Source organism: Podarcis tiliguerta (genome assembly GCF_965153285.1).
Source record: "Podarcis tiliguerta genome assembly, chromosome: 5".
Classification (NCBI taxonomy): Eukaryota; Metazoa; Chordata; class Lepidosauria; order Squamata; family Lacertidae; genus Podarcis; species Podarcis tiliguerta.
In genome coordinates this window covers 97,813,345-97,827,739 of record NC_139538.1, presented here as the reverse complement: position 1 = coordinate 97,827,739, position 14,395 = coordinate 97,813,345, and the positions used below count along the sequence as shown (strand labels likewise).

The following is a 14,395-nucleotide window of genomic DNA, read 5'->3' as shown; positions in this document are numbered from 1 at the left end:
GGGTCAAATCTTGTGTCTGCCATGAACTCTCTTGTTGACCTTAGGCAAGCCACTGTCTCTTATTCCCACTCCTTGTCTGAAATAGGAAAATGGGATAAAATACCAATGTATCTTGCAGGGGTGCTGCATTAAGATAATGTACATGAAAGATCTGAAAGTACTTACACAAATCCTTAAGTACTGTAGGCTCCGGTGTATAAGGTGACTTTTTAACCATGGAAAAGAGGTTAAAAAGTCAGGGGTCGCCGGGTATGGGTGACGCAGGGCGGAGGCCCCCCACCCCCCTTCCGAAGCAGCAGCAGCAAGCAACGGGCTCACCTCCGTGCCAGGCGGCTTTCTCCCGGCACGGAGCTGCCCAGCGTATTAGGCGACTGGGCTTTTAGGACAAATCCCCAAATTGCAGCTGCTAATTTGGGGGGTCGTCTAATACGCCCAGTCGCCTAATACGCCGGAATCTACGGTATTAATATCTTTATGGCTCAAAGCAAGTGATGCAAAAACAGGATATTTCTCACCTTTTCCATTTTTATTTGTTCTCTTTTCACAGCAAGCTCGGAAGCCTTATGATGTGCGTGATGTGATTGAACAATACTCTCAAGGGCATCTCAATATGATGGTTCGAATAAAAGAACTCCAAAGAAGGTACCCATCTCACAGCTGCTTCAGGGGCCCTGTGAACTAGCAGTGAGGGATATACATTTGAAAAGCATTTTGGGGCAAAAATGCTGTATTTTGTACACAGAAATTGGTGATGTTACATTGTCTAACACTGTATTAAAGAGACAACTTCAACAAGTCTCTTTAAATACAATGTTAGATAATGTACAGGTTATTGTTCCCGCAGAGGAATGAATCATAGAATCATAGAGTTGGAAGAGACCACAAGGGCCATCGATTCCAACCCCCTGCCAAGCAGGAAACACCATCAGAGCACTCCTGACATATGGTTGTCAAGCCTCTGCTTAAAGACCTCCAAAGAAGGAGACTCCACCACACTCCTTGGCAGCAAATTCCACTGTCGAACAGCTCTTATTGTCAGGAAGTTCTTCCTAATGTTTAGGTGGAATCTTCTTTCTTTCTTGAATGGAATATGCCTTAGCATTTTTTCAAATGCTCAAAGTATTTTTTGCATGTTCTTTGCTTGCAGTCTTTACAGAAACTCTGAAAGGTTCGCCAGTTTTATTATCCCCATAATAGAGAAAGGAGGCTGATAGAAGAGTGGCAGAGGCAAAATTCACACGGGAAGTTTCCTGATGTTGCTCAGTATCCTGAGCAACATGCTACCTCAGTTTTCAATGGTGTACAATGGACTTTCTACCTCTTGGGGAAAAGAATGCAGTGGAATCCTTTTTGCAAAGATTATGCCAATATATGTGAAGCCCTTTTAAATGGATATGGATATGCTAAATTTATAAAGTTCTAATATTATCATGACCATTCTAGATATCCAGGTTGATAACAGAAACATCAGGCCCCTGGTGGCAGCCCAGGTGGCTCATGATGCACCAAAGAAAACTGCCTGTGTTGAGTGCCTTGGCCCTGCTAACTGAACTTCTTTCCTGAGCAGGTGACTGAGGAGAACCTCTGTCCCTGATCTCAAATCTCTGGCAGGTTTGTATGAATGTGGGCAGTCTTTGGATAACTTGATCCCATGCCACTAAGGGCTTTATGGTCATGACCGACACTTTGAATTGTGCCCTGAAGTATACAGGCAGCTAATGCAGCTGACAAAGAATTGGTGTAATATGGTATGAGTGTTTAGTTCCTGTGAAAATCCAGGCTGCTGCACTCAGCTGCTCCAGCTGAAGCTCCTCCACCGTCTTCATGGGCAGCCCCATTTTGAGCCCATTGTAACAGTCCAGTCTTGATGTAACTGGGACAGGAATTGCTGTTGCATTAGCCTCCATATTCACATAGGATTCTAGCTGTCTGATAAAAGGCACTCCTTGCCACCCCTGGCAGCTTTGGTTCTGCAGGTCATGTTGAATCCAAGAGGAGCCCCAAGATGCAAACATGGTCTTTCAGTGGAAGTGCAACCTAATTCAGCCCCAGGTAAATTCATCCAAGCAGAATCAGCCATTTTCCCAGTCACAGTATTTCTGTATTTGTCTAGGGTATATTTCTATTTGTTTACCCTCATCTATCTCAAATCTGCCTCCAGACACCTGTTCAGGTATTTCACAGCCTTCCTAGGATTAGCCAATGGAAACATGAGGCAGAGTTGTGTGTCATCTATGTACTAATAAGGAGCAGGAACAAGGTTCAAGCTCTGTCAGTCCTTGTGTTGACTTGCTCTCTGTCCTGTAGATCACACAAGCAAAATTGGCATCACTACAACCTGAAGCATAATGAAATCGACTTGATAACATTCTTGTGTAATCAAATTCTCTTTTCAGGTTGGATCATTCCTTGGGGAAGCCTGGCCTCTTTCTTCCAGGTACAGAACATTTCTATAGAGCTATCAGTTGCATCAGCCAATGAAGGGCAGGTGGGGGGGGTATTTAACTGAAAATTTAGGCCACTATTTAGTTATTATATTCAGCTGATAGTCAACAAAGGTTTGTGAAAAGCATCTCTATTTAATGATTCTTATATGTGTGTCTATTACTATGCATGTAAATGTAACAAATGTCAGAGGACTGGGCATCTTATGGGCAGTTTTCTCCATGCATCTTTAGCTACAGATCAGCGTAACATAGCTCAGAGATCAGGAAAGGAGGGCAGGGCTGAACAGAAAGTACTCCCTTCTTTTCTCTTTCTGGGTTAACTTGATTTGCTCTCCACAATACCAGGTCCTCGCCAAACTTAGCTGGCTGTATAGCATCATCCTACTAGCTCTACCCTATCAGGACACCCTCCCCTCACTTATCTGGATAGTGGCAGCAGTATGAGTGGTAGAAAGATGTGAGTCAGAGCTTTGGTTAATTTAGCTGTGAAAGCAGGGAACTTTCTCAGCCCTTTATCCAAGGATGTCAGGGGTTGCCCTTCTCTTGTGTCCCAGTAAACATGTATCTCTGCATTCCGTGGTGGTTGGGGGGGGGCAGAGCCTCCCTCCTGACATTGGTGTCCCTACAGCTTACCTAGGTGGCGCTGGGCAGAGCAGGGCAGCATAGAATCATAGAATCATAGAATCATAGAGTTGGAAGAGACCACAAGGGCCATCGAGTCCGACCCCCTGCCAAGCAGGAAACACCATCAGAGCACTCCTGACATATGGTTGTCAAGCCTCTGCTTAAAGACCTCCAAAGAAGGAGACTCCACCACACTCCTTGGCAGCAAATTCCACTGTCGAACAGCTCTTACTGTCAGGAAGTTCTTCCTAATGTTTAGGTAAGCAGCAAGGGAGGGATGGCACAAATGCCTTGGTGGAGCCAGGCCCTGTGCTTCTGTTGTGCCCACACAGCAGTGCCCTTGCCGCTGTCCTTCTCCACCAGCATCACTGAGGTAAACTGCAGCACCATTGGTGTTAGGATGGCAGCTGCGCCCCACCACACCAGCAACTGCTGCTGGTATTTATCTATTACGGAGGATATAGTGCAATCATGTTGCCAGCCAATTTTCTACTACCTTCTTGCTAACTATGTTAAATAAACTAGCTGCATTTCCCCCGGATATATATAATTGAGTATTTTTTCCCTTTTTTCTTTTTTAAGAAAAGGGAGTAGACAAAGGATACTATACGGTAGGAGCCAGACTGATCCGGCTAGAGGATAAGGTAAGGATTTGTTTGTTTGTTTGTTTGTTTGTTTTAAAGCACTCTCCACACACCGTTAATGATATCAGATTTATGTTCCATGAAGATTGTATCTTACCATCATTTACTTTAAAACTCTGAGAAGCCAAGATAGGAAGAGAATACACTAATACAGCCACCGAAAGTGGCTAGGGAAACTAAGCCATATGGGTGTGGTATAAATAACAAAATTATTATTATTATTAACTGGAAGACGTTTGATGAAGAAGTTTTCTGTAGGCTATGTTAGGGCTATCTATACATGGAAAACTTTGATGCAAACTTTGGTGCAAAGCAGGAATATTTGCTTCTTGACCGTGTGAGTAGTATAAAGATGTGTCTGAAGCTCAAAAGGTATGAAACCTGAAGCACAGAGGAATTTATGGATGGCCTTTGCTTCCAAGGTTATCAAACCTAATGCATGGCAATTTGCTGGCTTGTTTTTGCTGGGATATCGGTGGGATATATGGAGACAAGTGTGTTGAACTGCTGATAAGAATCAATAAAGTGTTGATCTGTAAGCTGCGTGGGCAGTGCCCTGCTTTGGTGAAAGGAAAGGGATAGATAGATGCAGGGGTTTATTTTGAGGTGGTACGTAACTGTATGCTGTACCGCCACCTCTTTTCGCCTCCGCCTCCTCCACTGCTTCCCTGGAGCCATTTTGGCATGACCCGCCAAAATGGGGCTACCACAAAGTGGCATGGCTAGAGTGGCCATCTGTCAGGAAGTCCCCCTCCCCCTTCCTTGACTAGTGCTTATTCTACCACAAAGTGGCACGGCAAGAGTGGCCAATGCTACTTTTTCCTTTCCTTGCTGCGTGGGCCACTCTAGCTGCACCACTTTATGGTAGAGGAGGACTGCTTTGCTCTTCGATCACAAAGTGGCATGGCTAGAGCAACCTTCATGTCAAGGAAACAGCTGCTCTAGTCATGCCACTTTGTGGTAGCCCCCCTTTGGTGGGGTGTGCCAAAACTCCTCCAGGGGGCAGGAAGCTGGAAGCTTTGGGGGAGGGGGAGGGTGTGTACCAGGCAGTGCCTCCTTTTTTTTTTCAAATGAAGCATAGGATAGATGATAGTACAGTCATACCTTGGGATAAATACACTTCGGGATGAATATTTTTGGGTTGCGCTCCACAGCAACCCAGAAGTAATGGAGCTTGTTACTTTCGGGTTTCACCGCATGCGCAGATGCTCAAAATGACATCACGCACATGTGCGGAAGTGCCAAAGCGCAACCCACGGACACGGGTTATGTTCACTTCGGGATGCGAACGGGATCCGTTCCGGAGGTACCACTGTATTTCTTTGCAAGAGAACTGAAATGGTATGAGATGTAGCCAGCCGTTTCAAACACTAGTGAAGGCCGGAAAAAGGAGGGGAAGGAGTGGAAAACTACCAAGAAGTGTTTCGTCTGTCAGTGGCCAGGACATTTTGCAAAGGTCTGCCCCCAACGAAAGGCCTGGCAAGGCATGATGGGGACAGCTGGCCACGACGAGAAGGGGGAGGAGGGGCCGGTGCAGGGAAACGAGAAAGCCTGGCTGCCGACCAGCAGGGGCAGCAGCCATGCCAGCTACCAATAGAAGTGCCCTGGCCTGACCCTCCCAAGGCATCTATAGCCATTGAAGTGGTGCTAGAACTCCCAAATGGGCACCCAGTCAAGGTGAATGGGCTGCTGGATTCTGGCAGCTCGTGTAATTTCTTCAGTAGAGACTTCACTCTGGAGCACCAGCTCCACCTGTTGCCACTAGATTTCTCCTTGCAGGTTACCACCATTGATGGGAAGGAACTACTGGGAGGGGAAGTGACGCACCAGACACCGCCAATGCGGATGAGTGTTTCCAGGCACACAGAAACCATGGCCTTTCACGTGGCCACGCTGGCGGGACCCCCAATAATACTAGGAATGAGCTGGCTGGCACTACATGACCCAGTGGCATCAGTGGTCGCTCACCACTGATGGGAGGAAAGGAACCAAGAATGACTGTGGCCAGGGTGGCTGGGGTGGCCCTGGAGGAAAAGGGACGGGTGCCACTGCAATATGCAGATTTGAAGGAGGTCTTCAGCGAGAGAGAGGCGGATAGACTGCCCCCCCCCCAGACCATATGACTGCCAAATCAACCTGCTTCTGGGGGCCCAGTTACCGGTGGGTAAGCTGTACGTCATGTCCGACTGGGAGATGGAGGAGTTGAGGCAGTTTATTGACAAGAACTTGAAAAGGGGCTTCATAAGGGAATCGAAGGTGGGGGGGGGGGGAAGTCCAGTGTTCTTTGTGGACAAAAAATCAACCAATCAGCCCAGGCTTGTGGTGGACTACCGCCTTTTGAATTTGGTGTCAGAACCCGTGACTTTCCCAATGCCCAGAATCGACGATATTCTGACACATGTGAGGCTGGGAAAGATTTTTACCAAGCTGGACCTAAGGGGGGGGGCATACAATCTGATTAGAATACGGGAGGGGGACGAATGGAAAACGACCATGTTCACCCACCTGGTGGCTTTTGAGTATTTAGTTATGCCATTTGGATTACAATCGGGATCCGCCTGCTTTCAATCCTTCATGCACCATGTGTTGGGGCCATTGCTGTACAAGAATTGCGTGGCCTTTTTGGATGACGTCTTAATCTATTCGGAGAATGAAGCGCAACACGTCAAGGACGTCAGGGAGGAGCTACAGAGATTGAAGAAGCATCAGTTGTGGGTCAAGCTGGAAAAATGCCAATTCCATGCCCGGGAGGTCGAGTTCCTAGGATACAGGTTGTCAGACAAGGGAGTGGCCATGGACCCAGGCAAGGTGAAGGCAGTGCTGGAATGGAAGGCCCCCCAAAACCGAAAGGATGTGCAGAGGTTCCTAGGCTTCAGCAACTTCTACAGGAAGTTCATAAGGAACTTCGCCCACTTGACAGCACCCATTACGGATTGTCTTAGCAGCAAAACGTTTGCATGGACAGAGGAGGCGCAGCAATCCTTTTGAGAAATTGAAGAAGGCGTTCGCCTCGGAAGAGCAGCTCCTGCACATGGATCCGGAGAAGACCATGAGACTGGAGATGGATGCGTCCGACCGCGCGATTGGAGCAGAATTGTTGCAACCCGGGTCCAAGGAGAACTGGAGACCGTGTGCCTTTTTCTCCAGGAAGCTGAGCAAGTCGGAGCAAAACTACACGGTGTATGACTGAGAACTGCTTGTGATTTACTCAGCATTTCGTCAATGGAGACACCTCTTGATAGGGGCGCGGCACAAGATCCAGGTCCGAACTGACCACAAGAACCTGGAATACTGGCGGACCGCGCGAGTGCTTAACCAGAGACAGATCAGATGTTCCCAGGAGTTCGCCAAGTTTTTCTTTGAGATACAATACGTGCCGGGAGGGGAAAATGTTAGGGCGGATGCACTCTCTAGGAAACCGGAATACATGGAGGGGGAAGGGCCTCTGGAGGCCAGGCACATGTTCCCTGAGGACCAGTGGGGGGGGGAGTGTTGGTAGGTAAACGAGAGCTAGCAGGGCTCACCCAAGACGATGAGTTTGCTCAGACTAAAATCAGGGAGCTCAGAGGTGGAAAGGAAGACAATGGGGAGTTTGAGGAAAAGGAAGGGCTACTGTACTACAAGGGGGCGCTGTATGTACCAGGAGAGATGTTGAGGGGCAAAATACTGAGGCAGCTCCATGACAACCCAACAGCTGGGCACTTTGGACAGCACAAGACCATGCTACTAGTCACCAGGCAATTCTGGTGGCCAAAGGTGAGGGAGGACGTACGAGAATATGTATGAGGGTGCGACCAGTGCCAGAGGGCAAAGGGGGAAAGGACTGCCCCCGCAGGGTTACTGGAACCCTTACCAATACCGGAAAGGCCCTGGGAGGTGGTGTCCATTGATTTTATGACGGATCTGCCCAAGTCAAGGGGAAAGACAGCGGTCATGGCAGTGGTCGATCTGCTGACTAAAATGTGCCATTTCGTAGCGTGTTCGCATGCAGTGTCGGCAGAGGAGACAGCCAGGCTGTTTGTGGACCACGTTTTCAGGCTGCATGGCACCCCATTGAGGGTAATCTCAGATCACGGAAAACAATTTACTTCCCGGTTCTGGCGAAGGCTCATGAGCCTGCTGCAGGTCGAGGTGAGCTTCTCGACGGCATAGCACCCAGAAACCAATGGGCAGGCCGAAAGAGCGAATGGTATACTCCAGCAGTACCTACGCTGCTATGTCAGCGAGAGGCAGAACGATTGGGTAGAGAAATTGGCATTGGCTGAATTTGCGTACAATAACGCTGAACGGGAATGAGCCCTTTCATGGCCAATTACAGGTGTCACCCCAGGGCCTTCCCAGGGAGGGGGGAGGAAGGATGGAGTGTACCTGCGGCCGAGCAATTTGCTGAAGAAATGGAGGCTTACACCAGCAACTCAGGCTGAACTTGCAGAGGGCCAAGGAAGTTTACAAGAGGCAGGCAGACAGGCACTGTCGGGAGGGGGAGGCCATACGGGTGCGAGACCGGGTGTGGTTGTTGTCCCAAGGGTTGCCCCTAAAAGGAGGGTGCAAGAAGTTGCAGCCTAGGCGACTGGGGCCCTTTGAGGTAATACAGCAGGTCAACCCAGTGGCATTCAAACTCAAGTTGCCCGACAGCATGAAGAGACATCCGGTGTTCCATAGGTCCCTACTTTCACATTACAGGGAGGGGCGGGAATTCCCGGGACGGGAGGGAGAGGTTACCACCCACCCGAGGGTAGAGGAGAGGGAACTCTGTAACGAAGCTACGGAAATACTTGATTTGAGATGGCGGGGTTATCAGGTAGAGTACTTGGTAGCCTGGGAGGGAGAACCCAGGTTGGAAAACACTTGGGTCCCTGCTGAATTAATCACGGATGGGTATCTGGTGGAAGAGTTTCATGGTTTGTTCCCGGATAGACCTAAACCATTAGCTAGATTCTGGGAGGAAGAATTCGGAACCACAGACGACGAAGGGGACTTTGTGGGGTTTCCTGCCTCTGAGGAGGAGGAAGGGGAGGTGTCCGAGGGAGAAGAATCAAACTGGGAGGTTCGACCAGCTGGAAGAGATACGAGGGGATGGGAGGCCGGTTTTGAATCCTCAGAAGATGATGACAGTTCTTTCAGGGGGTTCCCCGCATCGTCGGTCGAAGAGAGAGAGGAGGAGGTATTGGAAGATCGTGCCGGGGGTGAGGGGGGTCCTGAGGAGGGGGTGGATGTCAGGGAACTGCCATCAGTACTGGAGGGGGAGCGCAAAAGCCAGAGGGATTCCAGGGAGCGTCCAGGGATCGGGAGGAGCAGCCCATCTTCTGGGGAAGAGAATCAGCGTAGCACCAGTGGAGAAGGGGGGCAGGTGGGGGAAGTGGCGAGGCGGTCCCATGACTCCTTGCCTGGGACCAGCGGGGAGAGTAGGGGTCCTCCGTTGCCCACGCCCTCCCTGCGCAGAAGGCTTTCGCGGAGAGGGTAGGCGGAGACTAGGCGTCAAAGAACTTCTTTGCTGGAAGAAGTTTAAGAAACGCCCACTCACAGATTCTACCAGCGATTTGAGTCAGCCACGGGTGAGTGGCTATCCAGACAGAAGAGGTTCACTTTGGCAGCCCAGCCAGGTGTTTGCACCCAGCCAGGCACCTGCTTACACACAAGCAACCCCTAGAATCATTACACTATCCATTCTGAAGGAAATCAGCCCTGAGTGCTCACTGGAAGGACAGATCGTGAAGCTGAGGCTCCAATACTTTGGCCACCTCATGAGAAAAGAAGACTCCCTGGAAAGGCCCTGACGTTGGGAAAGATTGAGGGCACAAGAAGAAGGGGACGACAGAGGATGAGATGGTTAGACAGTGTTCTGGAAGCTACAAACATGAGTCTGACCAAACTGCAGGAGGCAGTGGAAGACAGGAGTGCCTGGTGTGCTCTGGTCCATGGAGTCACGAAGAGTCGGACACGACTAAATGACTAAACAACAACAACTGCTAATAGCCTTGTCTTCCCCCAGCATCTGTCACACCTCATTGTTTTGCATTTGTTTAGTATGTCTCCTGTGTGTGGAGCCAGACTTGAAATTGTGTAAAAGATGCCTCATAATTCCTTCACTGAGGAGCCGACTCCCAGTCCAGTGCTACTGCTGCACGGTGGCAGAAAACGTCTGACACTCGGTGTCTATGTCACTTATTAAGTAAGGAACTTGCAAAAATACACTTCAGCAATTGAAAGTTGGCATGCTCTATATATCCCCATCACCTTTAGCTCAGTTGTGATGTGTTTGTGTAGATTTAGTTATAGAATGCTAGTTCCATGTTTTCATGTTAGGGCACCAAGAGACAGGCACCCTAAGGAGGCCTGCTTAACCTAGACGTGGAAGGGCATAGACTACTCTCATCTGCCTCTGACCTTCTTGGCTGCTTTGGGATCAGTGGACACTTACTTACTGGTCTGGGGAGGGGAACACCCTACAGACGCCTATCTTGCTTGACCTTATAGCTAGCATTGATTCTACTAATTGTACAATAGAAATCTCAATCCCCCTTTTGGCTCTGTGAACTACTGATTGTTGGCTTATATTATGCTTTAATGATTTATTTGTAAATTGAACTAAAACCCTTCTTTGATTTGCTCTTGCTTACAAATAACTCATGCTGTTGCAGTTGGTATTGTAGCTGCTTGTGGTTCAGTTCAGACTATGTGGAGATTTTCAAGATGTGCGTGGGGCAAATGTGCCATTTGGCTGAACCTTCCCTAGCTTCAATTTAAGGAGTTAACTTTAACTTATGGTATGTAGCCATTCAAGGGACGCGGGTGGCGCTGTGGGTTAAAGCCTCAGTGCCTAGGGCTTGCCGATCGAAAGGTCAGCGGTTCGAATCCCCGTGGCGGGGTGCGCTCCCGTTGTTCGGTCCCAGCGCCTGCCAACCTAGCAGTTCGAAAGCACTCTCGGGTGCAAGTAGATAAATAGGGACCGCTTACTAGCGGGAAGGTAAACGGCGTTTCCGTGTGCGGCTCTGGCTCGCCAGAGCAGCGATGTCACGCTGGCCACGTGACCCGGAAGTGTCTTCGGACAGCGCTGGCCCTTGGCCTCTTTGAGTGAGATGGGCGCACAACCCTAGAGTCTGTCAAGACTGGCCCGTACGGGCAGGGGTACCTTTACCTTTTTTATGTAGCCATTCACAGATTCCATTTATACATATTTGGACAATTGTTTCCAACATGATCTAGTTGTTAGCATTCATAGCTGTTTAAATTTGCAATCTGAAACCTCTACAATTCAGATTGGGTATTACGAATGCCCTATTTATTGTTTTCTATTTAACATTTTAAAGGGGAAAAACTGTTGAACTGTTTCTTTAAATGTAAAGGTTCATCATTGTTTCACCCAGTGTGTATACCTTTAAGGGGCCGGAGCAAGGGCCAGAGCAAGCTGACGAGATCCAGCTTTACAGCTGTGGAGCATGGCAGGTGCTGCTGAGTTGCATTGATTGAGCTGCATCAGGAATTGGGTGCAGAATATAAGGAGCAGCACCTAGCTCTGCCTTTTACCCTGGGGATGGGTTGGTGGATGGGTCGTGTTTGTTTGTTTATATTCAGTGTTTAAGGAGTTTTTGTTTTTCTTATTAAAACCTTGTTTAAGTTATTTTTGAGTCCCTTCTTTTTAATGCAAGCTCTCCCCAGCAAGCTCTGCAGCATTACTATACTGCGAAAAGCCAACAAAAACATGTATGCCGCAAAGTGAGAGAGGAAGCAGAGAAAGCTGAAAAATAAAAACTGAGAGGGACAGGAATTGATGAATAAAAAAGTGTGAAAAAGATATCTGTCTTGATTTTTGTAAAATATACATATGAGACAATTTCATAATTATATGGAAAGCATTTGTGATATTTACAGTTACAATTAACATACTCATTCTACCATAACTGTTTCCACATTTATAAACAAAGAAGCAACAGCACACTAAGTCAAAGCAATAATTTGGTAACATTTAAAATGGGCAGAAACATGCCAAGGGATGTTGAGCCATCGGCATTAGATCCATTTCAGTGCGGTTTTCGTCCTGGTTTTGGGACGGAGACGGCTCTGGTTGCCCTAACAGATGATCTCCGTAGACAACTAGATCGAGGTGGGTCAGAACTGCTGATCCTTTTAGATTTGTCAGCAGCCTTTGACATGGTCGATCATGATCTTCTGGACCACCGCCTTGCAGACGTGGGGATACAGGGCATAGCCCGTAACTGGCTGTGCTCTTTTATCTCTGGTCGGGGACAGAGGGTGGCACTAGGGAGGGAAATGTCGTCGCGCCACTCCTTGGTGTGTGGAGTGCCGCAGGGTGCAATTCTCTCCCCGATGCTTTTTAACATCTTTATGCGCCCCCTTGCCCAGATTATCCGGAGCTTTGGGCTGGGCTGTCACCAATATGCTGATGACACTCAGCTCTATCTGTTGATGGATGGCCACACCAACTCAGCCCTGAACACACTGACCAGATGTTTGGAAGCTGTGGCTGGATGGTTTCGTGGGAGCTGATTGAAACTAAATCCTTCGAAGACAGAGGTCCTATGGCTAGGTCGGGATGGCATGGGGATGAGGGACCAACTCCCTTCTCTTGCGGGGGCCCAATTAGCGCCATTGCCTTCTCTTAAGAGTTTGGGTGTAATCCTTGACGCCTCCCTTTCCATGGAGGCGCAAGTTACAGCCAACAGCCAAGGCGACATTTTTCCACCTTTGCCGCATCAAGCAGTTGGTCCCTTACCTCTCCCGCCCTGACCTGGCCACAGTGATCCATGCGACGGTCATCTCCAGGCTTGACTACTGTAATTCGCTCTACGCAGGGCTGCCCTTGAAGCTGTCCCAGAAACTCCAGTGGGTGCAGAATGCTGCAGCGAGGCTCCTCACGGGGTCTCTGCCATGGGAGCATATTCACCCAGTGCTTTTCAAGCTGCACTGGCTCCCGGTAGAGTACAGGGTCAGATTTAAGGTGCTGCTTTTGACCTTTAAAGCCCTTCGCGGCCTAGGACCCTCGTACCTACGGGACCGCCTCTCCTGGTATGCCCCACAGAGAGCCCCAAGGTCCATAAATAACAACACCCTAGTGGTCCCAGGCCCTAAGGAAGTTAGATTGACTTCAACCAGAGCCAGGGCCTTTTCAACTCTGGCTCCGGCCTGGTGGAACGCTCTGCCTCATGAGACCAGGGCCCCGCAGGATCTGATTTCTTTCCGCAGGGCCTGTAAGACAGAGTTGTTCTGCCTGGCCTTTGGCTTGGAGCCAATTTGATTCCCTCCCTCTCTTTCTTTTTTCTTTTCCTTCTCCTGTGATGAGGCTACATTTTAATATTTTAATGTTCCATTATTTTAATGTTGTACTTTACTTTTGTTTTAAGTTGTAATCATTCATCTTGTTTTTATTATTGCTTGTAAGCCGCCTTGGCTGGGGAGGGCGGGGTATAAATAAAAAATTATTATTATTATTATAAAGCTGAAGGCTTTAGAGCAAGATTTCAGACACAAAGTCTGAACAAAGCACAGGCCTCTATAAATACTGCATTGAAATAAGGTGGGGGTTTTTTTGTAAATAATTTTTATTCAATTTTTCCAGTATAAAATTTATACAATTCATACATCTTTTTTTATATATCCATTCTCTTTTTTGACTTCCCTCAACTTGACTGATACTCCTTCCCTTCTTAATTTCTTACACATTTCTAAAACCTTACTTCTAATATTTTTATAAATTAAATCTTATTTTACTCATATTCTAACGTTTCTTGTTACAGAGCTTCATTAAAGCTTACAAGCGTTATTTGATTTCCACTTAGTTTGTGCATATACTCTGTAAACTTTTCCCAATCTTCTATAAATCTCTGATCTCGTCGATTTCGGATCCTTCCCGTCAGTCTATCAAGTTCTGCATAGTCCGTCATCTTCATTCTCCATTCTTCTAATGTAGGTAGCTCCTCTTGCTTCCATTTCTGAGCCATCAGTATTCTTGCTGCAGTCACTGCATATAAAAATAGCTTCCTTTCTTTCTTGTTTATCTCATTCCCTGTAATACCAAGTAAAAACGCTTCTGGTTTCTTAACAAAAGTGTACTTAAACATTTTCTTCAATTCACTTTCTGTTGCCTGAAATGCTGGTTCAAAGGTAATACTGCAATGAGATCGCATTGTGTGATTTCTACTTTCTTCAATTCATTATATATCATTTCCCAAAAGCTTTTTACTTTCTTACATTCCCACCACATATGATAGAATGTACCCTCTTTTTCTTTACATTTCCAACATTCCTTTATACATCCGTGCTAACTTCACTGGTGTTACATACCATCGATACATCATTTTCATCACATTTTCTTTTATTGTTGTACATGCAGTGAATCTTAGACCTTCTTTCCATAATTTCTCCCATTCCTCCATTTGTATATTATATCCAAAATCTTTGACCCAGTCAATCATAACTGATTTTATCTCTTCATCCTTTGTATGCCATGCACTGAAATAAGTTTTGCTTTTATTTTTAGTAAGAGCAAGGCTACCTGGAAGAACATTTAATTTGTTGGAAATGCAAATCTGTTCTCTTTCTGTCACAAAGGGATGGTGAGGTTGTGTGATCCAAGGACTAGAATACTAGAAATGAACTCCTGAGGTGGAATATCAAGCATCCATCTTCCACATCAGCTGGGGGAGGGGGCAGAAGGTACTT

General features: G+C 47.5%; 1 protein-coding gene across 8 annotated transcripts in view; it reads left to right on the top strand.

Annotated features, from left to right (window-relative positions):
• The window catches only part of LOC310677659 (potassium voltage-gated channel subfamily KQT member 1-like), a 343,781-nt gene that overhangs the window by 195,686 nt on the left and 133,700 nt on the right, over window positions 1-14,395 (top strand). For all 8 annotated transcript variants that reach the window (XM_083440777.1, XM_083440775.1, XM_083440776.1 and 5 more), the window contains 3 exons: window positions 548-642; window positions 2,397-2,437; window positions 3,654-3,715. In XM_083440777.1, the coding sequence (XP_083296903.1) occupies window positions 548-642; window positions 2,397-2,437; window positions 3,654-3,715 (198 nt within the window). The remainder of the gene's footprint in view (window positions 1-547; window positions 643-2,396; window positions 2,438-3,653; window positions 3,716-14,395) is intronic.